At 40.9% G+C, this 26198-nt stretch overlaps 1 protein-coding gene and 1 long non-coding RNA gene across 5 annotated transcripts in view; one reads left to right on the top strand and one right to left on the bottom strand.

Moving 5' to 3' along the window:
* The window catches only part of SLC12A1 (solute carrier family 12 member 1), an 88724-nt gene that overhangs the window by 34921 nt on the left and 27605 nt on the right, over positions 1–26198 (bottom strand). For all 4 annotated transcript variants that reach the window (XM_088839589.1, XM_088839587.1, XM_055435471.2 and 1 more), the window contains 8 exons: positions 23933–24017; positions 19775–19926; positions 18529–18636; positions 18111–18234; positions 15770–15871; positions 12794–12949; positions 9170–9269; positions 8031–8142 (listed from right to left, as the gene is read on the bottom strand). In XM_088839589.1, coding sequence (XP_088695715.1) covers positions 8031–8142; positions 9170–9269; positions 12794–12949; positions 15770–15871; positions 18111–18234; positions 18529–18636; positions 19775–19926; positions 23933–24017 — 939 coding nt within the window. The remainder of the gene's footprint in view (positions 1–8030; positions 8143–9169; positions 9270–12793; positions 12950–15769; positions 15872–18110; positions 18235–18528; positions 18637–19774; positions 19927–23932; positions 24018–26198) is intronic.
* LOC129562412 (uncharacterized) overlaps positions 1–26198 on the top strand; it is a 96102-nt gene that overhangs the window by 61397 nt on the left and 8507 nt on the right. The window lies entirely within an intron of this gene.

Genomic DNA, 26198 nt, shown 5'->3' with positions numbered 1-26198 from the left:
CCACCTGGGAAGCCCAATGTAAACATGCTGCTGCTGCTGCTGCTAAGTCGCTTCAGTCGTGTCCGACTCTGTGCGACCCCACAGACGGAAGCCCGCCAGGCTCCCCCGTCCCTGGGATTCTCCAGGCAAGAACACTGGAGTGGGTTGCCATTTCCTTCTCCAATGTGTGAAAGTGAATTAACATTTGCCATTACTCAACAAAGTTAGTGGAAATAGATGTTCACATATCTATGGCATAGGAAGAGCAGAAGAGATTAAGAGAGAAGGAGGCAGGTGTGGTGGTGGTAGATGAAGCATTTTAAAATTTCAAGATTTGAGTTCTGGAAACTCATTTTAATTAAAGTTTCTCTTGTTTCTCCTTCCTTAGAGGTCCAAGCTAGTTTTATTCTTTGAATGTTTCAAATCAACCCCAAGAGTATTTCTGATTATCTACCGTGTGCCTGACAAGGGTACAAATCTACTATTTTCCTGAAAAATTCTTTCAGTTGATGGAAATATTTTATTGAATTGTTTTAGATTTCTTACTAACCACCTCAGATCTTGGTAAAATGCACTAAGTAGAACTGAAACAGGGCTGAAGATTCTGCATTTCTAACAAACTCCCGGATGACACTGATGCTGCTGGTCCTCAGGCCATTCTTGGAGTCATAGCCTTAGAGGGTCTTGGATTAGAGAGAAAAGGCTTGGTTTGTATGAAAAAGATACCAGGTTTTTGATCAGATATAACTGGGTTCATTTGGCCACTCTGGAGGTAATTAATGATGTCTGAGATTTGATACACTACTCCAGAAACAGGGATCAAATAGCTATCCTGCAAGGTCATTTCAAATAGTCATGATAGAGTATCTGGAATGATGTCTGGAATGTAGTAACTGCTCATCCAAAGTGGGTTTTTATTATACTAAACAAGTGCTCACAATCTCAATTAAGTCCAAAACCTAAGTTCACAGTGTTCTAAGTTCCCAGTGCTGAACTGGGAGCAGAATGTATGGCTTAGATCTGGCTCTGAAACTGACTAGCTGATACCCTAGGTGTGCCATTTGTTTTCTCTTGATTTGGGCTCTATAGCGGTGGCTCAGACAATAAAGAATCTGCCTGTGATGCAGGAGACCCGAATTCAATCCTGCATCTCTAGGGGATCGTCCCAACCCACTGGGACAATCCCCTGGAGAAGGGAATGGCTACCCACTTCAGTATTCTTGCCTGGAGAATTTCATGTGCAGAGGAGCCTGGCAGGCTACAGTCCATGAGATTGCAAAGAGTTAGACACGAATAAGCGACTAACACTTTCACTTTATTTTCACTTTTATAAGAATAAGAAAATTGTCTAGACCATCACTATTCAGTATGATTAGCCCCTATTCACATGTTGCTACTGAGTGTTTGAAATCTGGCTGGTCCACATAAAGATGTACTAGAAATGTAAAACATTAACTGGATTGTGACTCCTTAGTATGAAAAATAAAAGGAATGTAAAATGTCTCATTAATGTTTTTATATACATTGAATGTTGAAATGATAATCTGGATGCCTTGCATTTACCTTTTTACTTTTCTTGATCGGCTACTAGAAATTTTTAAATTACATTTGTGGCACATATTACATTTTTATTATATAACACTAGATGTAATTTGGGGTTACTTCCTTTTAGTATTTTATTTAAATTGGATCAGATTCTTTTTGTACTTATTTTTACTAGAATACTTTCTAGAACATAACAACATATCAAAGCTGTTTGGAAACTTACTTTACAGTTAAATAATGAGAACCTCCAGTGAAGATGGAGAAGGTACATAGGAAGGATAGTTATTAAACCAGAAGTCCTAGCCTGGGGAAAGATATGTCATTATAGATCAAATTTTGCTCAGGATTCTGTCAATGCATTTCAACCACTAGTCCTTGGCATTCTAGACACCATCAATTACAAAAGAAAGAAGAAATATTTTCTTCAGGGAAGCTGAATGGTAGAAATAACCGTGAGACGGAAGAATAACCAACAGCTAGGAGAGGTATCAGACTATCGGCATATTGAGTTGTACCATGACTTTGACCCTCTGGGGAAACTGGCATTTATTCAAATAAATATAGTCTAATGTATATCTATTAGTAATAAAAAATCTGATTAAACATTAAGTGTGATGGAGAGATTACTTTAATGCCTAAATTTGCCATATTGAGAAGTTATAAAAATATTTCATGCAGAGACTCTCTTTGCTAAAAGCAATTATAATATCCTTGTAGCGCACTAATTAATGTGAGGCAAGGCTATAATAAAAACATAGTATGGGAAAAGTGAACTAACAAAAAGGGAAGACATGTTGGAATCTAATTTTTCAATGTTCAAATACATCAATAGTCACAAAAATGGATTTTATCACCCAATTAAAATATTACAGAGATTAGCTCAGTTAAGAGTCAAAATATGACTATATAAGTTAATTCAGGATTTGAACAAAGAAGCTCTTAAAATTTTGTATATATTATGACTTTGTTGTTGATAGAGAAAGGGTTAAAGGAATTCTAATTATTGAGTCTGGAGAATAAATTCATGTGACACTACTTCAAATAGGTGTATATTATGAAAAGAATTGGCAAAGGATTTCCAATATTACTGGGCTCAAATACAGAAATTTGGGTCAAATGTGTAGTTCTTTCGAACTCTTATATTTTAAAACATCAAGGGTCTTTTTGCTCTGTCTTTGCTTTCATTGCCTCTCTGGCTGGAACTATGGGAAAGAAAAATTTTCCCTTTCTGATTTGGTGGATATTTTAACTCATCATGATCCTAGTGCCCACTTATAGGTCACTTCATTCTCCCTGTATTTTGTCATGTCATTATTTTATTAACATCGTTACAGAAATTCAATGACTAATAAAGAATATGTGCATCTAAAAAAAGCTTTTTCCTTTTGATGGAGGTGAAAGTTGAGATTAAAAGGCTGATGGTAGAAGAAAAAAATGATAATTTTAGTTTTCCATGGTTATCTATGCTTGAACTACTCTCCATAAGCCACAGAGTTGGGTTATCTTCCCTTGACAAGAGAAGAGATTCTTTGAAGTCAAAGAGAGTTTTAGGTTTTATTAGATATTTTGTAAATTTTATGAAAAAAAAAAGAGAAAGGGTAACAGGGTAAAATCTTGTTAAAAGGGGATCCACATAAGGAAGTTGGTCAAATGTTATTCCTTTTCTTTATAGTGAAAAGAGAGAACAGGACAGTCAGGTTTAAAGAATATGATGAGTAGGCAAACACTAATCAAAATAGATCTACATCTCTGTACACATAGGTGAAATGACTAGAAGAGCACCAATCAAAATCAGACAACATTGCCTTTTAAGAGGAAGAGAGCCATGGGGCTGAGTGGCTATAAAGGGAACTTTAGCTTGATCTGTAATATTTTATTTCATTTAAAAAGTGAGTGGAGGCATCTAAGAAAAATGTTAACTGTTGTTAATTAGAGAAGTAGAATACGGGTGTTGTTTTACTGACTATAGTTTCTTCATATGAAATTGTCAGTGTTCAATGACTTTCAACACACAAAAAAGTAAATTTCATGTATTTAAGCTAATATTTTTGTTAATGCTTCAAAATGAAAAATAGAAATAAGCTTTAAAAAATCTTTATTTTTCAGCCAAAACAATACAGTGTACTTAATAAAAGATGCCAGTAAACTTGAAAGCCCTTTGCAGTTTTAAGAGAAACAAAATGTAGAAAAGAGGCAAGTGTTGCATTTTTGGCAGTAATGATTTTATCTGAAGAGCATGTTAGATCCCAGATCAATTGGGTCGCCTTTCCATCTTTAATGTATATTTGTCTTTTATTTGTTTTAGTAAAAAAAAAAAAAAAAGCTGCCTTCAAATGTAAAACTAAGAAGTATATGAGTGAGTGACAGCTATGCCTAGAAACACTGTGCCTTCTCACATGATGAACTGTGTGATTTTTAAACTGAATGTAGTGTACTCGGAGAATTGATGATGGTAGTGGTGATTTAGTCACTAAGTAGTGTCCAACTCTTGTGACCCCAGAGATTGTAGCCCATCAGGTTCCTCTGTCCATGGGATTTCACAGGCAAGAATACTGGAGTGGTTTGCCATTTCCTTCTCCAGGGAATCTTCCTGACTCAGGGATCGAACCCACGTCTTCTGCATTGCAGGCAGATTCATTACTGCTGAGCCACCAAAAGGGCTCAAAAGTTGTGGCACATGGACGTAGTTGCTCTACTCTTCCATTTGTCAGGGATCAAAACCATGTCTTCTGGCATTGGCAGGCAGATTCTTTTACCACTGAGCCACCAGAGAAGCCCCACTCAGAGAATTAAGTGTACATGAATCCAAACTAAGCTATCTGCAATGATTACGATCTCTCCAGCTACTATAAATCAGTGAGGAAACTGACTGACAAAGAAAGGCAGTGTTTTTTAATGCTATTGAACATACAGTACAATTAGTGGAAATCACAGCCCTTGACTTCCTATTTGCCTGTTGCTATGAAACTCCAATACTTTGGCCACCTCATGCGACGAGTTGACTCACTGGAAAAGACTCTGATGCTGGGAAAGGTTGGGGGTGGGAGAAGGGGACGACGGAGAATGAGATGGCTGGATGGCATCACCGACTCTGTGGACATGAGTTTGAGTGTACTCTGGGAGTTGGTGATGGACAGGGAGGCCTGGCGTGCTGTGATTCATGGGGTTGCGGAGAGTCGGACACGACTGAGCGACTGAACTGAACTGAACTGAACTGAAACACACTGAAGATGGCTATGCTCAGAAACATGAGGTGATGCTCAAAGGTGGAATCCTACCCCTAGTCTTCGTGTGGTGGAAGGAGTGAAGCACACAAGAAAAAGAAAGACACACATATTGAATAGAAAGCCTCCTGGAATATATCACTAACTTATTATAAAGTAATTGAAAGGAGAAAAATGGACATTATTTTAAGTAATCAAGCCTGATTCCTTAAAAAATATCCCCCAGTTTGTCCTGATAAAGGGTCCCTCTCTGAAATCTTTAAGTTTCGTAGAAAAAGGCAAGGGATAGGCAGAAGCTCTAACGTGTGAGTGGAATGTTAGTTGAATAGTTGGAAGGCTACAGTGGGGACTTGGACCCAGGAAAAGTACAATTCTTAATTTCAATTTCAGCAGTTTTGAGGACTACAATATCTAGTCCCATTAAAAAAGCCTATCTGCAGGATATGGCAGCTGGGGGGGCATGTGTTTTCCCACTACCCACCAACAACGAAATGCCTGTGAGCTCCGAGTCTTGCCCCTTACTTGGAGGAGCAGATGGCAAGTAACTGGAGGTCAGCAGAGGAATGGAGCACAGAGCCTGCTGCCCTGTGACTTGTTGGGAGGGAGTGCGCATCTAACTGTTCTATCCTGATCAAGTTGCTGAATATCTAGAAGTCCAAAATCCAATATTTGGACCTGCTTTTACTGAGAGAGGGTGTTTTAGGCTTCTGTTGAGGGGGTATATTTTCAGAATGAAAACTGAAACAATTGTATATCAAAAATATCCCATGATAATAATAACAACAATAACAAATAAAATTAATTGAGCATTTACTGTTTGACAGACTCTGAGCTGAATGCTAGAAAGCTTATTTTCCAGAATTCTCATGACCCTGTAACAAACACAGGTGCTGTCATCATCATTATTATTCCCATTTTATACCTGAGAAAAATTGAGGCATAGGGAGATTAAATTGTGTGCCCAAGGGAATCTCAGCTAATAGGTGGCAAAACAGTGATTTAGAACTTAACTGAGTGTCTCAAAAGTCCATGAGCATGAGCTTTCTAGAGTTAAAATTTAAATTGTTATCTCTCAACATCACTGTTACCATTTAACCTTTTCCACAAGGTCAGCCTAACCACCAATCACTACCTCTTGGAGAAAAAAAAATAATGTCATGCTGACTTTCCCTACATCCCCTTCCATCTGTTTCTTTGTAAAGATGATTGACGACTGAGCATGGAGTTGAAAAATGCTGACAGCATCTGTAGTCTCAGGAGCTCACAGAAAGTAACTAACTGAAAAGTTATTAACTGATACGGTGACTATTTGCTGTCCCAAAGAGAATCTCAGCACCTGGGAGCAAGGCTCTTGGGCCTTACTCAGAGAGACCAGCACAGTAATGTAGGAAGTGGTCTAATACACATGTCAAACAACCAGGGCCATTACAGGAACAGGCTTAAGTACCTATCTCAAATGAAATATTATTCCAGAACCATACTCTTTTATTATAGTTAAAGCAGCAAAGGGTTAATTTAAAGTAATATCTCTTAAAAAGACCGTGTGTCCCTTGCCAATATATGACTGTTTATACTCTCAGTTCATTTTTCCTCTCCTAGAGATATTGGCTTGCTAAACTAAATTTTCTCTAAATTACTAGAGAAGACAAATACCCCAAATTGCATATTTCACCAAAACTGGCTCCAGTATTATATTGGCCAAAATGAAATCCACTAATCCAGGGCACCAAAGTTGATAAGATGAAAGTAGGATGCTTGATGAGATTTTCTAAAATCCTCTGGAGTCCCTGTTGGTCATTATTTAACCTGTCAATCTTATGTAGTCAGTAGGATTCCCTCTAACCTCTATGGGATAATTACATTGAGTTATATTGTTTGAGTTACCACTGAGAGGAAAGAGAATATGACCAGCTTGCTTCATATTGCATTTAGAGTATTGCCAAGTGTTAAAAGATGCTTAAGTGCTGGTCACCATGACATGTGGTAAATTAACCCCTGCATCATGGGACAGTCGACTGGCCCCAGCTAGGTTACACAGCTTCCTGGCCACCCTATTCCCTGGCAAGTTTTGGAAGTTTAGGGAGTAGTATCCAATTCTAAGGGCTTGCCCAGTGGTTCAGCTGGTAAAGAATCCACCTGAAATGCAGCAGACATGAGTTTGATCCCTGGCTCAGGAAGATCTCTTTGAGAAAGAAATGGCAACCCACTCCAATATTCTTGCCTAGAAAATTCCATGGACAAGAGGAGCCTGGCAGCTATAGTCCATGTGGTCGCAAAGACCTGGACCAATATCCTGACTCTGCCACTTTCTTGTCCTGTGACCCTGTGCATAACTGAATTTTCCTGAATCTCACTTTTCTAATCAGCACAATGAAAATAGGGCTTTTTTCCCTTTCTTCCTCGCTAGACTGTTATGTAGACAGAAATAAGAAAAACTGTAGGAAGATGCTTTGAAGAATAGCTAAGTATGATCATAATACATTGACACAGCTGAGGATTTTGAGTGGTGTGTGTGCATGACCCAGAGAGAGAGAAACAGGGACACACACACACAGAGAGTGTGTGCAGGAGAGCACACTGTGAGAATACAAGTCGAAGTAGGCTCATTTGGAGCACTTAGACTTATTATTTTGTTAAAATATTAATGCTTTCTTCTCACTTTAGGGAGTAGTGATAGTATTGTTAAGTATTAAGCATCTACTTTGAATACCTCCTGGAAAAACCACCAGTAAGTTATCCTTAGTCTACCACATCCTGAACAAAAAGGAACTCATTCAGCTTTGACTGTTTATCTAAGGCATGGAAAACTTGGTTTAACTCCCTAGATATCTGTAGTATCATCAGGTTTATTCAAATATTTAATCTAAATTCTACCTGCTTTCATTTAAGGCCATAGCGTCTGACTCTTCCCCATCAGTTAATCTACATAATATTGCTCTCTAGCTCATTCTATCCTTTCATATTTCTGAGAACGGTTAACTCCCCCCCCAAATATTTTCATTTTATTTATGAGCTGGTTCTCTTTTTCTTGACTCAAAGGCCATCATCGAGTATTATCATTTTTAGTTGGTCTCCTGTGAAATCTGAAACACATTTTATCCACTCATTTAAGTTCAGGATCATGGGCCCCTGCTAGTCCTTGGTATATGAATGAAGGAAAACGGTCCTGTTCTAAACTGCCTTACCATTCTCCTATCACTGCGTATACCTGCTGGGCTCCCCTAAGGCAACACAAATGAGCAAGTAGGGAAAGGCACCTTCAAGGGAGGAAGTGGCTCTTACCACAAAGACTTCACAGCAGATGCAAAGGCCACTGTTCTTGGTAAAGGCATGAGTTATATCCAAGAGAGCAGGTCTTGTCATGGGTCCCCCTGTTAAGACAATGCACTGAGGCCTGAAAATGGAGAAGAGAAGATGTGAGAACTGGTCATGACAAGAAACCTGTGAGTCCAGAACAACCCCCGATGGCATGGGCTGGTACAGAAGGCTTGGCAAAATGGGGCAACCACACTCCTAAATACCTCTTGAGTTTCTCACTAGAAGTCCTTTTTTATTCTTCTTTTTTAAAAAGAATATTTATTTGGCTGCATCAGATCTTAGTTGCTGCTCATGGTATCGTTGTTTCATCATGCGGGATCTTTCGCTGTGGTGCACGGGTTCAGCTCGTGGGCTTAGTTGCTCCCCCAACATGTGGGATCCTAGTTCCCTGACCAGGGATCAAACCCACGTCCCCTGCGTTGCAAAGTGGATTCTTAACCACTGGACCACCAGGGAAGTCCCTCACTAGAAGACTTGAATCATCATGATTTCCTGCCAATCTTGCCAAATTTGTATTCTTAGTTTACTTAGCGATAGTAAGCATGTAAAGTAAGGAAAAGGTCCTTACTGTCCCCCTATCTTTTTCCTCTGAACATGACCCTATCCCAAATCCTCAGTACAACCTGTCCTTCTTCAACCAGTATATTCATATTATTTTCCTTCGCCCTCCTTGCAAAGCGTGTGTTTTGACGTTCCACTTAAAATAAGATATAACCATAGAAGAGCTTAAAGTATAACGTCTCCTAAGGGAATTTAGTAAGCCACAAAGCCTTAAGCTATATGGAGGCAGAAACAACGATCAAGGTGTGTGGGGATTTGGGGACATCTCTCTGAAATCACGTCACTGAGATCCCCTCTCTATCTGTACATGGCAGGTGACAGCCAGCACTAGGGGAATTTAGAGTTGGGGGTGGGCATAGCTCAGAGGGGAAGAGAAGAAGCGCTCATTCACAGGAGGTGCTGTTGTGAAAATGTGGCAGTTGTGTAAGATTACCTATCTTAGAATAGGCCCCTAAAGCGTATCACTAGTGCATTTGTCTCCCTTAGAGGGAAGCTACTTCCAATGGGAAATGACACCAGGATGCTTGAGAAGCCAATTTTACCTGAAGTTTTTCACATGGTCTTCCACTGTAGTTAGTTCTAGAGCATTGTCTAAAGCACTCACATAGGAAAGAGCCTGCGTGGAGGAGCCCCAGTTCACATCTGTGGACAAAGGAGAATTTGACATAAAAGCACTGAGCTTCCCTCTGTATACTGTGAATATTTCTATAAGCCCCTTCTTTGATTTTCCTTGGCTATGTCAGCAGTGCCCAAATTAGACAAGTGCTATGACAAGTGCCCAAATTAGAGAAACATAATGTAGTATTTCCTAGAAAGTGTGTCCTTCTATGAACTCTTTGTGAATTCTTAGAAGTGAGACCTCTTTTTCCAGCTGAGGATCAGACTCTAGTGTTGCAGCCTGAGAAAACTTACTCAGTGGAAGAGGCTGTGTTACAACCACACTGCAGGCAGGTAGACTTGGGAAAATGGTCAGCCCCTAAATAAATCCAAGAGTTCTTCACAAATTCTTAAATTGAAAAGAAAAGGGGCATTTCTGCATACGTAGAGAGTAAAACAGAATAACTTGGGAATTCTTACTTCTGGGTGTCCATGAAGAGGGTCAGTCTTTAGCAAGCATTTTAGTTTGATGTGTTAAGGACCCAATCTTCATAATAAGGGAGGAAAACACTACCATGCCCTGACTTAAAAAATTAAATGTTAGATGAATCCTCTACATTTTATAAGAAGTCCCTGATGGGAATGCACAGATTCACCCCGGATGGCAGACAGAGCCATCTCCCCAGTCTTGCTCAGAACAATCAGGAAAATGATGAGAGATAATTATCTGGAGATAAAGCAGATTAATATTGATTAAGTATTTACTATGCATCAGGAATTTAGCATACCTTAAGTTATTTCATTCTTATAAGAACCTTATAAATCAACTGTATATTTATATGCAAAAAAATCAACCTTGAGCCATTCCTCACACACCATATACAAAAATTATCTCAAAATGATGAGATATAAATTAAAAATCTAAAGCATTAAAACATTTAGAAATAGTTTGTAACTTTGAATTAGGGAAAGATAGATTAGAAGCAAAAAACAAACAAACCATAAAACATGAAAAATTAGACTTTAGAGGAATTAAGAATATCTGCTCTTCAAAATAAACTGTAAGTTTTACTTCTTCTTTTCCTATTTGAATTCCTTTTATGTCTTTTTCTGTTCTGATTGCTGTGGCCAAAACTTCCAAAACTATGTTGAATAGTAGTGGTGAGAGTGGGCACCCTTGTCTTGTTCCTGACTTTAGGGGAAACGCTTTCAATTTTTCACCATTGAGGATAATGTTTGCTGTGGGTTTGTCATATATAGCTTTTATTACGTTGAGGAATGTTCCTTCTATTCCCGCCTTCTGGAGGGTTTTGATCATAAATGGATGTTGAATTTTGTCAAAGGCTTTCTCTGCATCTATTGAAATAATCATATGGTTTTTATTCTTCAATTTGTTAATGTGGTGTATTACATTGATTTGCGGATATTGAAGAATCCTTGCATTCCTGGGATAAAGCGCACTTGGTCATGATGTATGATCTTTTTAATGTGTTGTCGGATTCTGATTGCTAGAATTTTGTTTTTGCATCTATGTTCATCAGTGATATTGGCCTGAAGTTCTCTTTTTTTGTAGCATCTTTGTCAGGTTTTGGTATTAGGGTGATGGTGACCTCATAGAATGAGTTAGCAATTGTGTGGTAGTTTGAGCATTCTTTGGCATTACCTTTCTTTGGGATTGATATGAAAACTGACATTTTCCAGTCCTGTGGCCACTGCTGAGTTTTCCAAATTTGCTGACATATTGAGTGCCACCAGGGAAGCCCTCTGTCCTCTATTTTGATTGTGGTGGTAGTTACAAGACTGAAAGTTTGTTGAAACCTATAGACTGTACACTTCAGGGGGTTAACATTAATATACATAAATTATGTGAATGTACTGTGTGTGGAAAACTTCCTGGGTTCCAAGCCTTGTGTCAAGAACTTTAGGAGTCTTTGTCTCTCTTGAGACGGCCCGTTGAGGTCAATGCCATTAAGCCCCATTTAGCAGAGAAGGAAATGGCAGCCCACTCCAGTATTCTTGCCTGGAGAATCCCATGGACAGAGGAGCCTGGCAGGCTATAGTCCATGGAGTCGCAAGAGTCAGACATGACTTAGCAACTAAACCACCACCACCATACCTGTATTACAGATACCATAAAGTAATAAAGAAAAACAACAAAACCAAACTCCTCAAAATAGTTACTACCTTCTCTTTTCTACTGTACTTGTGTAGGAAGGGTAAGGAGCATGGGAGGGTGGCTGAGGGTCTGTCTGGCCCCTGAGACTGGACCACCGAATACTGTACTCCTTAATCTCTAGCCTCTCCAAGCGTCAATCCATTTTACTGGGTCTAAAGATAACATCTCAAGTTCAGATCCAACTGAATGATCAACGGTACCTTCTTGCTGCTCCAGATTCTTTAGCATGACATTTAGGTGTCTTGTTTATCTGGCCTGACCTACTCACCTTCCAAGGCTCACCTCAGGCCCCTTCTCATCACCTGAGGACTCCATCATGCTAAAAGCTTTAGTGTATGCTGCACTTAGTCACTCAGTTGTGTCTGACTCTTTCAACCCCATAGACTATAGCCCACCAGGCTTCTCTGTTCATAAGCCTTGGCAATCCTTAAATATGCCTGATACTTACACGCTTCCTAACTTTACTCACACTCTTTTCTTCTGCCTACAGTAGCCATCCCTGGCTCCATCTGATTAACCATCCCCTAGTCTCTTGCCTTTTTTTTTTTTTTAAGTAGCTTATTTGTTCATTCAACAGATATTTATAAGTACCTACCGAGTGACTGACCCTGGGAACACAAGCCATGAACTGGGGAAGTTTTCTTGGACAACTCTAATCACAGTTAGAGCTTCCCTGGTGGCTCAGTGGTAAAGAATCCGTGTGCAATGCAGGAGACGCGGATTCAGTCCCTGGGTTGGGAATATGCCCTGGAGAAGGAAATGGCTACCCATTCCAGTATTCTTGCCTGGATAATTCCATGGACAGAAGAGCCACGTGGGCTACAGTCTATGGGGTGGCAAGGAGTCAGACTTGATTTAGACTAACAATAATCACGGTTAGTCACTTCCTCTGCTTTTCTCAGTTACTTGCTCATGTCACTCTCACGGTACTTGCTCTACTGTTATATAGTTAATTTCTTATGTGTGAGTCTGTGCTTCTTGAAGACAGGGATTATATCTCATTTATCAGATATAGAAGGACTATATCAGTGGAAAGCTTATGGGGTTTGGTATCAATACACTCTCATTCAAATATCAGCTGCTTCACATCCTGATGGTCACCTCAGTGAGTGGTCACCTCTTTGAACTCAAGTTTCTTCATCTCTGAAATGTGACTAATAATACCTAATGACTAATAATTCTCATTATTGTAAGAATTAAATGGTGTATACACAGTATACAATAGGTGTTCAACTAGGGTAACTATTGTATTATCATATTACATTATATTATTAATATCTGCCATACACTTGGCACACCTAAACACAGGAGGTACCAAATAAACATTTGTTGAGTGAATGGATAGTTAGAGAGTGCTTAGGAAGCCCTCTCTGTACAATCCTTCTTATCTTACCTGGCTTCTTGTAAGTCACATAGATATAGAGGAAGAACTCAATGACATAGGTGATGACAGCTGCCCACCAGTTGATGACAAACATGACCGCACAGCATAAAACAGCTCCAAAGAGAGACACCCACATGTTGTAAATACCATATGCAGGTCTCCATCCTGAAATTAAAAAAAAAAATCTATGTGCACAAGAAAAACTTCCACACTATGCCTTCACACCACTGTGTATTTTTAGACTGTAGGTAACATGTTTGTTTGTTTGTTTTTTCCTAGCATAAAAAATCAGAACTTTTAGATCAAGTTCCTAACTCTTTTATTAGTTTTCTGTGATCTTTGTCCCTGGCTTATGAAAATGTAATCACATCAAAAAATAATGCTGTGAAATGTAGAAAATGTGTCACTTGTGGCCCTTCTACACTTCCTGCATGCCAGGATTTCTTCCCAAACAACGAAACCCTAAGCATCTGGTATCTATGTCATCAAGAGTTGAAAGGAGGCAGGACAGATGGAAAGAGTGGGGAACAGCAGGGCAGTGGGGACACCTTAGTGGCTCAAGAAAGAGGAGGTTAAGATAATGGGCTTTTTCCTGTGGAGAAGGCTGCTGCTGCTGCTGCTGTGTCACGTCAGTCGTGTCCGACTCTGTGCGACCCCCATAGACAGCAGACCACCAAGCTCCCCTGTCCCTGGGATTCTCCAGGCAAGAACACTGGAGTGGGTTGCCATTTCCTTCTCCAATGTGTGAAAGTGAAGTCGCTCAGTCATGTCCGACCCTTAGCGACCCCACGGACTGCAGCCTACCAGGCTCCTCCATCGATGGGAGTTTCCAGGCAAGAGTACTGGAGAAGGCAGAGCAGCCATCAAATATCATCCGCTACTTCATGCTAGCTCTTCTTTTACCCTAAGAGGATCATGCGTGCCCTTTCAGAAATGATAATCTATGGCACAAGAGGGAGAAATTTTTCTGCAATGGCTTTTTAAACCTGATACACTAATATATCATGCATTTTGCAATGAAAATATACAGTGAGAAATATTTTCATACATGCATGGGGGTTTACTGTGTTATATTAGTTCCCTGAATTGAAAGAAGCTGGGAAACAGTACGATCAGTGTCAAGAAGCTGTGACTTGAAGGGCACATTTGGTCTGTGGGTAAAGAATCTGCCTGCCAATGGAGAAGTCGCAGGAGATGCAGGTTTGATCCCTGGGTCTAGAAGAGCCCCTGGAGCAGGAAATGGCAACCCACTCCAGTATTCTTGCCTGGGAAATCTCAAGGACAGAGAAGCCTTGCGGGCTATGGTTCATGGGATCGCAAAGAGTTGGACACGGCTGAGTGTGCACACAGACACACTAAGTGTATGTTTAAATTTGGAGTTGCCAAAATACAACAGAGCTTTCTGTCTTCGGAAGCAATTTCCAAAATGGCCACAAGGTGGAATCACACTGCAAGAACGTCGCTGGAAATGCCTTTATTTTTCTCTGTGTGTGCGCGTCAGAGAGAGAGGAGAGAGAGAGGGAAGGAGAACGAGAGTCATCTTCTGGGTCTGGTGTCGTGTTGTCTCTGCGCTTTTCTAGGCTTCCTCTTTCCTTTCCATTCTTACCCCTGCCACACTCTATTACTTCACTGCGGTTTTAAAAAAGGAACACAGCACGGCATGGAAGCACACATTTCTGTGATCTGTCATCTTCACTGACTGGACCCTCCTGTTCTCTGCTTAAAACAAGGCAACAAGACAGAAACAAAAATTCTTCTGTAATCTTCTGGAACCTAGTGGCCTTGAGTAGATGAAGGCTCCCCTCCCATCTAAATTTTGGCAGGAGGTTTTCCAAAGGAGGTTTGAGTTCCTGGCAGACCCTAAAAAGTGAAGATGTGTTTATATCCTTAACAAAAGTCCTTGTAGTGAAGAATTTTCTACTCTCTTCTGATGGAAAGGTGAAAAAAATTCCAGTGGCCAGTGGAAGCAAAGAAGAGGTGACAGGTGACAAAGAAAGGGGGAGGTTCTTTGGTGGGAAATTTCGCACCACTTTAAACAACAGTAAGGTCCGTCTAGTCAAGGCTATGGTTTTTCCCGTGGTCATGTATGGATGTGAGAGTTGGACTGTGAAGAAAGCTGATCGCCGAAGAATTGATGCTTTTGAACTGTGGTGTTGGAGAAGACTCTTGAGAGTCCCTTGGACTGCAAGGAGATCCAACCAGTCCATTCTAAAGGAAATCAATCCAGGGTGTTCATTGGAAGGACTGATACTAAAGCTGAAACTCCAATACTTTGGCCACCTCATGCAACGAGTTGACTCACTGGAAAAGACTCTGATGCTGGGAAGGATTGGGGGTGGGAGGAGACGGGGACGACAGAGAATGAGATGGCTGGATGGCATCACTGACTCGATAGACATGAGTTTGAGTGAACTCCGGGAGTTGGTGATGGACAGGGAGGCCTGGCGTGCTGTGATTCATGGGGTCGCAAAGAGTCGGACATGACTGAGCGACTGAACTGAACTGAACTGAGGAGTGCAGGGGGTGTCGCCAGCTTCAGTGTGAATCTGCACTGACTGTACTCAGCAGGTAATTATGGGAACTACTCATCCTTCTCTTCTGCACCATGGGCAGAAAACAAATTGACAGTAAGAAAGTTTCAAATATATACATTCATTCCACTTCTGTGGTCACTTTCACCCTGGAAATAAATAGTGGTGTTTTTCTACTGCTGCAATAAATGTAGTTTCTCTTGCAATGAATAATTTATTGCCGCAGGAGAAAATTGACTTTACGGTTGGTCAAAAAGGCCATTGCTCAAATGATTCTTTTTCTATTTCAGAAGTCACCCCCCAACTTACCAAAATAAAGTGAATTACACTGCCCACTAGGATATAAGGAAACACATAAACACAGATTCAGCGCTTTTCATTGACTTATTCCATCTTGTTGAGACAAACAAAGTTGTTTGCTTAGGTTTATTTTAGTTTTGAAAAGTCAACTTACCTGGAGATTTGGCATAAGAGGCATGAAAGCAGGAGAAATTAATAAGTGCATACGAGGCCAGGAAAAAGTTGGAGATGATGGGAGCGATGGTGTTCAGTTCCGCTGTGAAGGAAGCAGAATTGAGTATGTACATATGAGTGATGAGACCAGGGGCTGAACAGCTGTTACAGTCTGGAAGTTTGACTTTATTTGGAAATTGAAACCCTAGCTAGCATCTGTCAAAGTTTAAGAAGTTTGTGATTTTTCTTTGGGTCTGCACTCATTTGAAATGTATTTTCAGCCAAAGTTTCCATAAAGTAAGAAACAAGAAAACTCACCAATAAAATAGACAATCAAGATCTCTACCCACATAAAATTCAAGTGGAAGTGGATAGAAAGTTTGGAAATCAGGCAGATGACAAAAGTCCCTGTAGTTATTGCAGAGGTACCAAATCCAGGGCTCTTTATCTGCTTTGTATAATATCAAAGGGTTTCCTAAGTGCCTCAGTGTTAAAGAATCCACCTGCCAATGCAGGAGATGTGGGTTTGATCCCTGGGTCAGGAAGATCCATTGGAGAAGGAAATGGCAACCCACACTGGTATTCTTGCCTGGGAAATCCCACGGACAGAGGAGCCTGGCGGGCTACAGTCCATGGGGTTGAAAAGAGTTGGACATGACTTAGTGACTGGGCATGTATAGAATCAAAATGTTCTACAAGGTGACAGGTTAGTTAAATACCTGTGCATCAGAACCATTTAATGGGATATATCTCTGCACATACCCAGCTTGCTCTCTCTGACTTTCAGAATTTTTGTTAGTCATTCCTACTTTTCTACATCTCTAGAGAGTTTTATGTCTGAAGGTTTGCCGAAAAAAATGTTTTACCTCAGTAGGTAAATATCCAGTATGGTTAAATCCTAGCTGGGATGTTTACTGTATGATATAAAAAATAATTTAGAGATGTTCTCATTTATCTGAAAGTCAGACAGCTATCACCTTCAGTGAAGAAGATGCAGGTGGAAGCTGGGTGTGACTGTAGGACATGGATGCCAGCAAGAAAGTAGGCAGAAATAGCTGCCACAAAGCTGGCACCATGAAGCTAATCTACTGGGTTATGAAAGAGTGACTTTTAAGACTATTATTTAATGTATATAATTTTTAAAATCTGGGGCTATGTGATCACTTAACTGACTCTTGCCTAGAAAATCCCATGGATGGAGGAGCCTGGTAGGCTGCAGTCCATGGGGTCGCTAAGGGTTGGACACGACTTAGCAACTTCACTTTCACTTTTCACTTTCACACATTGGAGAAGGAAATGGCAACCCACTCCAGTGTTCTTGCCTGGAGAATCCCAGGGACGGGGGAGCCTGGTGGGCTTCCGTCTATGGGGTCACACGGAGTCGGACACAACTGAAGTGACTTAGCAGCAGCAGCAGCAGGACAATAATTGAAGTCTTAAAGTTTAAATTATAATTGAAACATATATACACATAATTACTTTTAAAAAAAAATCTAACAAACATAGATTAAAAAAACCAAAAATCCAAAAAGTGATTATGTGTAGACATGGAGAGTCATGTGTTCCCCTCTTCAAACTTGTGGAAGTCTTATGAGGAGGCGTGAATTATGGTCACTTCTGAGTTTATGGGATGAGGAGAAGCCCTCGTTGTCTGACACTACTGCTGAATCTGACTCTGCCTGTCTATGCATAGTTACTATCATCCTTGCCTTCTGCTCACCTGCAATGGTGGTACCTTAAGCAGGAGTAAGGAATGTGCAGGCTAACTCTGAGGTGTATGCCTCTCCGAGATTATGTAGCTGTTCCTATATTGCTTAGGGAGAAAGAGCCAAGGTAAGTGGTTCTCAAATATTAGTGGTCTATGAATTTCGGGAGCTTGTAAAAATTCAGATTCTTTATCACCAGAGATTCTAGCTGTGCGATTGGGTATGACCAACCCACAAATTTCCAGATCCACAGGTGACCACATTTTGTAGTCAACAGGCCACATTTTGAGAATAGACATTTCAGCTCTCCTGCTGGCGGCCAGGAGATGTGAGGATAGGTGGCAGCTGGAGGCAATGTGGGATTAGACAGTATCAGGCAGGTCAGAAGAAGGAGTCAGTTGCATTTGGTTGGATGGATTTCCAACATTTAGATTCAAAGAAGAGATTAAAGTCCAAAGCCCACCTCAAGTCCTCCAAGGCCCTCCACACACAGGATTTCTCATTTCCTTCTTAGATTGCAATATTCCCAAATGCAGTATTAGATATAAAACAGATAATTTCTCAAGGTCACAGGAAAACCCTATAAGTAATAGGAAGAATTTGTTGGCTTTCAGTAAGAACAAGAAAACTACAAACCAATAAGAATGAACGCCATGGCTATAACAAAAGTGAGAAAGTATCCTCTCAGGGGCTCATTGTTCTTCCCATATCCCTTTGCAAAGAACTGCAGAGCTTTGTAGATGTTGTCCTTGCACAGAGCCTAATGGAAAAGAGGAGAAATTCGTCATTTATATCTATGCACAGTCATTTTCCCTGGGCTATTCAAACAAGAAGATTTGGGGAAAAGACGAAGTGATACACAATATCAAGCACAAGTTAACACTGCAGTTTATCATTCTTTATATTATTTGAATCGATCTCGACTATGTGGCAGACATAGCATCGGAGCTAGATGCAAACATTAAACTGTTTCAGAAAATGATGGAAAATGATCACCAGTGAGAGTGGATATCTCAGGGGGAGGGAGAAGCACGTGCTCTTATGCCTATGTCACCTGGAACACTTTGGGCGCGCTGACGAGGGAGGCCAGGGCTGAGGAGAGTGTTGCAGAAAAGATCCCAGCAGTAATGAGGGGGCCAAACCCGGACACCATGCTCATGACCTTGAGGAGAGAGGTTCAAGTAAGGAGACTCACCCGACAGAGTTACAACAAAAATTTGAGCCAAATTTTAATGCAAATGCTTCCCTTTCCACTTTCTGGGGTTTGGAATCTCTTTTGTAAGCTAATTGCTTCTAATCAGATGTTTTCCCCCCACTTCATTCTGAGTTCTTAATAGTTGTTTTTTCAAAATGGAAATGCCTTTATTGTTGCTGTTTTTGGATAAAAGGAACAAATGCTCACCACAATATGTCCAGAAGATACTGGAAAGAATAAACAAGGAAATGATTTCAAGGATTTTCATATTTTCCCCCTCTGTCCTTTCTGGGCATCTGTTTCTTGGTCAACGGGAAATTCTGTCCAGCAGAAAGTGGTATTTTAATAAAGTCTGGGGAGGGACTCAACTGTTTACCAATCTTTTAAAAAGGCATTAGCCTTTCTTTTTCTTCCTGCACATAGAAACTTTTCAAATCTTTGCTTTTCCGGTGCTCATTAAACATAATTTTAGGTCTGAGACATGATGAGATTCTATCAACTTAAGTCATATTTGTAATAATGACTTCAGCTGAGTTAATTTCTCTTTGTTGGTTATTAAAATAGATGAATGAAGCCTTCACAACAAATTTGCTTCTCCTTCTGCTTACCAATCATTCAAGCAAATTAATATGTTTTAAGTTCCATAGTCTCACCAACTTCCCTGATTCCTTCCCCCCTCACTCTCCTCCCCCTTCCACCACTCACAGTTCCCTTCTTGGCCTTGTCCTGCACACACTCCAGGACCATCACAGAGGCTTTTTCTGAGTGAAGCCCAGGCATGAAATGCATTCCAAATGCTAACTAATCGAAGTCTCTCCATCTGCCCACCAGGAAATCTTACAAGATTGATTGGAAGATGCATAATGGCGGGTGGTAATCTTTCCCTGGGTGATGCAATTCATACAACTGCCTGTTCTCTCGCCATGACAGTGAGTGTAACCACATAATGAATACCTATAGGACTCCCTTTCCTCCCACACAAATTATTCCTTGCTGAATTCGAATCAGTCAATAACCAATATGTTGGAGAGTCAGAAGTTTCATTACACATGATGTTCTAAAAAATGGAAGCAATAGCAGTAAACATTATTTTTGAAGTTCAAACCTGGAAATTGTTCATCAGCCCATACTGACATGGTTCATGTCGACATCTTGAGAAGTCATAGCCTAACCCACAGGCTGCTGAACCATTGCAGTTCATCCCAGAAATGATGGTGTCATTCACACTCCCAGTGGCATCTCGGACCACACAAGCCCCTGGGAAAACAACAAGGTTTGTCATTTTTTTACTTGAAGGGTTCAGATATCCCCCAAAGACTCAAGCAGTAAAAATCTTCCTGCAATGCAGAAGACTCAGGAGATGTGGGTTCAACCCTGGGTTGGGAAGATCCCCTGGAGGAGGAAATGGCAACCCACTCCAGTATTGTTGCCTGGAAAATTCCATGGTCAGAGAAACCTGGTGGGTTAACAGTCCATAAGGTCACAAAGGGTCAGACACGGCTGAGCATGCACACATGTTTTTCTTCTGAAAACATACTTAGATTACTTTGACCTATCCTGTCTTCATGGTCAATATTTCCTCTGACGTGATACCTGAAAGTTCCCATCCTCTGAGGCCTGGGAACAGCCCCTATCTCTAAGGTGTCCTTGGGTCGTTAAAGTCTTAGTTTTCTGCCTGCCTCTGTAAGACGCTTGGATTGAGACTTCTTTCCTTTTTGAAGTGCACATAGCAGTGCTTTGCACGTAATATTTATTCAATTAAGATTTCCAGGTTAATGCTACTGATTGGGAGCTTTTCAGACAGAAGGATTTATTTCCTCATCTGTGAGAGAACCAAGGGACGACATAATTGAATACTAGTAATTAAGAGAACTGAGCTCTTATTTTCAGCTAATGGTATTCCTTGTATAATTTCTTAAACCATTATAATTTTACTTTTTATAAAATTTCAATGGTTTAAATGATACAGAAAATATTTGGGGATAAAATGTTAAGATTTCCTAGGTAATGCATGCATGCATGCTAAGTCTCTTCAGTCATGTCTGGCTCTGTGAGAGCCCATGGACTGTAGCCTATCAGGCTCCTCTGTCCAAGGGATTCTCCAGGCAAGAATACTGGAGTGGGTTGCCATATCTTCCTCCAGGGGATCTTCCTGACCCAGGGATCCAATCTGCTCTTCTCTCTCCTGCATTGGCAGGTGGATTCTTTGCCACTACAGCCACATGGGAAGCCCTTCCCAGGTACTATTCATGGTCAAATACTGCTATATCAAGTATTTATCTCAGTTTATTATTTTTGTCCCTTTGAGTTAATTTCTGTTATTTTCTGTTACAAACATCCTATGAATATCCTTGTGCATACAATTTTTCTTCTGTAATTCAAAGTATTTCTTTAAGATCAGTTCAGTTCAGTCGCTCAGTCGTGTCCGACTCTCCGCGACCCCATGAATCACAGCACGCCAGGCCTCCCTGTCCATCACCAGCTCCCGGAGTTCACTCAAACTCATGTCCACAGAGTCGGTGATGCCATCCAGCCATCTCATTCTCTGTCGTCCCCTTCTCCTCCTGCCCCCAACCTTTCCCAGCATCAGAGTCTTTTCCAGTGAGTCAACTCGTCACATGAGGTGGCCAAAGTATTGCAGTTTCAGCTTTAGCATCAGTCCTTTCAATGAACACCCAGGATCTCCTTTAGAATGGACTGGTTGGATCTCCTTGCAGTCCAAGGGACTCTCAAGAGTCTTCTCCAGCACCACAGTTCAAAAGCATCAATTCTTCGGCGATCAGCTTTCTTTACAGTCCAACTCTCACATCCATACATGACCACGGGAAAAACCATAGCCTTAACTAGACAGACCTTTGTTGGCAAAGTGATGTCTCTGCTTTTTAATATACTATCAAGGTTGGTCATAACTTTCCTTCCAAGGAGTAAGCGTCTTTTAATAGGATAGATTCCTCAAAATGGAGTTATGTACATTTTAAAGATTCTTGACTTATATATTTTAATTACTGATTTTTCTTCTGAATTTTTCTAACTGTAATCTCTGTCATCATGTATTTGATAGGATTATTGAGAGATATGAATATAGCTGTGAAATATGTATATAAACTTTTCTGAACTACTTGAAGGGTAAATACTTTACAAACTAAATGCCAATCAATGAAACCATTCATTTTGTTTTTCAGTCTCCAGCCAGGTGAGTTCTCACTCCTTGCTAATTATTTTAAGAGACATTCCAGTAACAGATACTAATGGGAGCTCTCAGTTATAGAGTTCATACTCTTTGAATCTAGGAAAGACTTAAAACTTATTGAATCCTTTAGTTGAAAGAGTCATTGAATCCTTTAGTTGAAAGAGTCATTTAAAATGATCAGTGCAGGAACCCTTTCCATATAACCCTGAGAAGTGGCCTACCAACCTCTACTTAGATACTTGAAATTGTGAGTGTTGGTTGGTTACTAAGCAAAACTATCCAGTCCAGATTTTACCTTTTACACTGTTCATTTATGCTGAGCTGACTTTTAAAAATCTTGTGGTTTCACTTTTGCATAATCAAACTCCCCAAATTCCAATGAAGCCAAGCTATGAGCTATTATTTGCACTAATGACACAGGCCAGGGACCTCATGAATATCCTTTTCTTATCCTAAGAAAAATATAGAAACACAGGTTTTTCTACCCATCAGAACCAATAAACAAGAAGAATCTCTGAAGTCAGGCCTATACCTTTATTCATCCCTTCCTTTTTACTTTGTAGGATAAAGAAAAACCATTTGTGAAATTTAGGTAATTTCAGTGCCATTTAAAAAGCACTGATTTCCTAAAGCATTGGAATAATATCCCTTGATTTGTAACTAAACTTGGCAGTATCACAATAGAGTTAACAACATTATTCAATTTCTGGAAATAAGAGGCAGTGAGAGAAGAAAGAATCTAAGTTAATTGTTTTGCTTTTTTTTTTTTCAAAGGATCCAACTCAGAACATATGTACTATCTCAATTTCCTTTATAGTAAGCAGAGGACAACCAGAATGTCCCCTTTTAAATGGCCAGATGGGATTCCATAGTGGTCCAGCCTGGGGCTGCATTCCTAAGTGTGCACAGAAAAATTTTCTTCTCTGAATGTTTCACATTCCTTCCTCTCCAATAATGGCACAAGCTGGAGGTGACCCCCAACCGGGAGGAGGTGTGGCTGCAGGCAGCAGGTGGAACAAAAGTCAGTTTAAGAACAGCAGGCTAATTCACATATCTTCTGCTCACTGAGCAATGTGGGGGCTGGCCGCCCACACTGCTGGCAGCTGGGTCTTGTTCTGATTACCTGCCAGTTGGTGACGGTGACATTTCCACATTAGGGACAGCAGTGCAAGGAGGAGTCACAGTCATTCGTTCTCTATCTTTCACACTGTCCTAAGGGTTTTGTCATTGTTGTTTTTGTTTTTATTTGTTTTGTTCTGTTTTGGACTCTTATTCTGTCCCTCACCTGCCTCCTAAAGGCAGGGGAGGCGGTTGCTAGAAGTGGTGGCTTCCCTGACAGTGGAATTATTACCTGCAGCAGCAAAAAATCCATTTTTGTGTTCAGGTAGAATGAAAGTGCGGAGAAGGCAATGGCAACCCACTCCAGTACTCTTGCCTGGAAAATCCCATGGGCGGAGGAGCCTGGTAGGCTGCAGTCCTTGCTGTCGCAAAGAGTCGGACACGACTGAGCAACTTCACTTTTCACTTCCATGCATTGGAGAAGGAAATGGAAACCCACTCCAGTGTTCTTGCCTGGAGAATCCCAGGGACAGTGGAGCCTGGTGGGCTGCCGTCTATGGGGTCACACAGAGTCGGACCAACTGAAGCAACTTAGCAACAGCAACATGAAAGTGAAAGTGAAGTCGCTCAGTCATGTCCGACTCTTTGCGACCCCATGGACTGTAGCCTACCAGGCTCCTCTATCCATGGGATTTTCCAGGCAAGAATACTGGAGTGGGGTGCCATTTCCTTCTCCAGGAGATCTTCCTGACCCAGGGATTGAACCCGGGTCTCCAGCTTTGCAGGCAGACGCTTTACGATTTGAGCCACCAGGGAAGTACCAGAGACACCTGTGGTTACACCTTAATTGCATTCAAACTCCTAGAGCACCCAACAAGGGAATTAAAATTGTTGTCTATTAAAAAATTTTCAACTTATACTCCATGGAAAGCCATGAAACATAAAACTTGACGTGAAAAGCAATTGGATCCTTTGTAATTCTGGCATTCTGACACCAGAGACAACATAACTTACCCACGCAAATGGCGACTCCTATGTAGGCCACAGTGGTGATGAAGATGGCCAGCATGGTTCCTTTGGGGATGGCATCTTGGGGATCCTTTGAAAAAGTAATGTAGAGGAACAAGGAGATAAAGTGGAATAAGAAACAGATATCACTTGGAGTTAGTTCTGTATTTTCAAAATTTTAGGCTACCCTTCCTGGGGCAAGTTCTAAAGAGAAAAAAATCAAGCAAATGGCAAAGTGCTGAGCTCCAGTTCTTTTTGGATAGACAAGGTGTTTAGAGTGAATAAAGAAATCTGTTGAACTTTGTGCTGAACAGAAGAGATCTGTAACTGACCAGGAGGGAGGACTCTTGAGAGTCCCTTGTACCGCAAGGAGATCCAACCAGTCCATTCTAAGGGAGGTCGATCCTGGGTGTTCATTGGAAGGACTGATGCTAAAGCTGAAACTGCAATACTTTGGCCACCTCATGCGACACGTTGACTCACTGGAAAAGACGCTGATGCTGGGAAAGGTTGGGGGCGGGAGGAGAAGGGGACAACCAAGAATGAGATGGCTGGATGGCATCACCGACTCTGTGGACATGAGTTTGAGTGTACTCCGGGAGTTGGTGATGGACAGGGAGGCCTGGCGTGCTGTGATTCATGGGGTCGCGGAGAGTCGGACACGACTGAACTGAACTGAACTGAGGCTAGTTAGTTCACTCACTAATACCTCTTCCTGTCCCTCCCCTTAATCTCCTGTGAATTTCATGCAGATGTATCAGACCATAGAGTACTGAGGGGGCGGGATAACATATCAGTGTAATATAACAATGTAACATATCTGGTACACTGGCAATATATCTCTGTGTGTATTTGTTTTGTACACCTCATGTGAAGAGTTGACTCATTGGAAAAGACTCTGATGCTGGGAGGGATTGGGGGCAGGAGGAGAAGGGGACGACAGAGAATGAGATGGCTGGATGGCATCACCAACTCGATGGACATGAGTTTGAGTGAACTCTGGGAGCTGGTGATGGATAAGGAGGCCTGGCGTGCTGTGATTCATGGGGTCGCAAAGAGTCGGACACGACTGAGCGACTGAACTGAACTGAAGCTTAGACTTGCTTTAAAAAATCACTTTGACTGAGCAAAAAGGATGATCTGCTACATCCTCCAATCCCTCAAATTCCTCATTTGGAATCTAGTTCAGGAATAACTGCAATGAGAGATATTTAATTTCCATAGGCAGGCATAAAGAAAGAGGCAAATTTAAGCTTATACCAGAAAATGGGCTTTTCTCTTGCCCATAAATGTATATAAATTCACTGAGCTGAGCTCACATCGTATATAATATACCATTTTATATCCTATTTTGGGGGTTGAATCATATCATAATCAATTTCCAAGCAGCATAACTTCTCTATAATAGAGTTCAACTTAACAGGGATTATTAAGTAGAGATTTCAATGTATTCATTACCTATATGACAGTGCTGGCATAGAGTAGGAGTCAGTAAATACTGAACTGAGGAAAGCACCGTCCCAATAGGCATCAGTTCCCCCTCCAGAGGACATGAGACTCATCGACACAACTGAGCAATCAATGCAAAGTCTGAGTTCTGTGTTTCATTAACTTAAATCTGCTGATCAAATCCATCAGAAAAATCAACTCATGACGAATGCAGACTCAACCGGACAGCTGGAAATGTTAATTAAACCAAGTAAATCTGTCCCCACAGGGAAGTAAGCCAGCCCTATGAAGCCATTCTGTAATCATTCATTTCTTCCCACTCTTGTAGGAATATCTGTGCACAGGATTTGTCTGATATATACAACCTCTTCATTTCAAGCTACTGTCTCCAAAAGAGAATGTGTGCACTTAGTAGCACATAGAGGGAAAAAGAGGGCAACCATGGCTGAAATGAACCCCACTCAATATCCATTCAGAGCATGTTTCAAATTTTCTTTTATTGATGAAGGATTTCTTGAGCTCTCAGTGAAAATTGAAGAATTGATGTAAGTGGGAAGAAAGGAGATATATATATGAGGAAAAGAGGTATGAAGATGAACAGAAGTGTAATACCTAAAACACAAAGATCCCCTGGAGGATAGCATGGCAACCTACTCCAGCATCCTTGCCTGGAGAATCCCATGGACAGAGAAGCTGGTGGGGGCTACGGTCCATAGGGTCACAAAGAGTCGGAGACGACTGAAGTGACTTAGCAAGCACGCACCCCATTCTACACATAAGATAATTTCCATGCAGCTGTAGATCTGCTACAAGCTCAAATTTT

The sequence above is a fragment of the Moschus berezovskii genome, chromosome 9 (assembly GCF_049115385.1).
Source record: "Moschus berezovskii isolate FMDL1 chromosome 9, NW_MosBer_1.0, whole genome shotgun sequence".
In the NCBI taxonomy this organism is placed as follows: Eukaryota; Metazoa; Chordata; class Mammalia; order Artiodactyla; family Moschidae; genus Moschus; species Moschus berezovskii.
The sequence above is the reverse complement of the archived record's forward strand: the minus strand, read 5'-3'. Positions and strand labels throughout refer to the sequence as shown.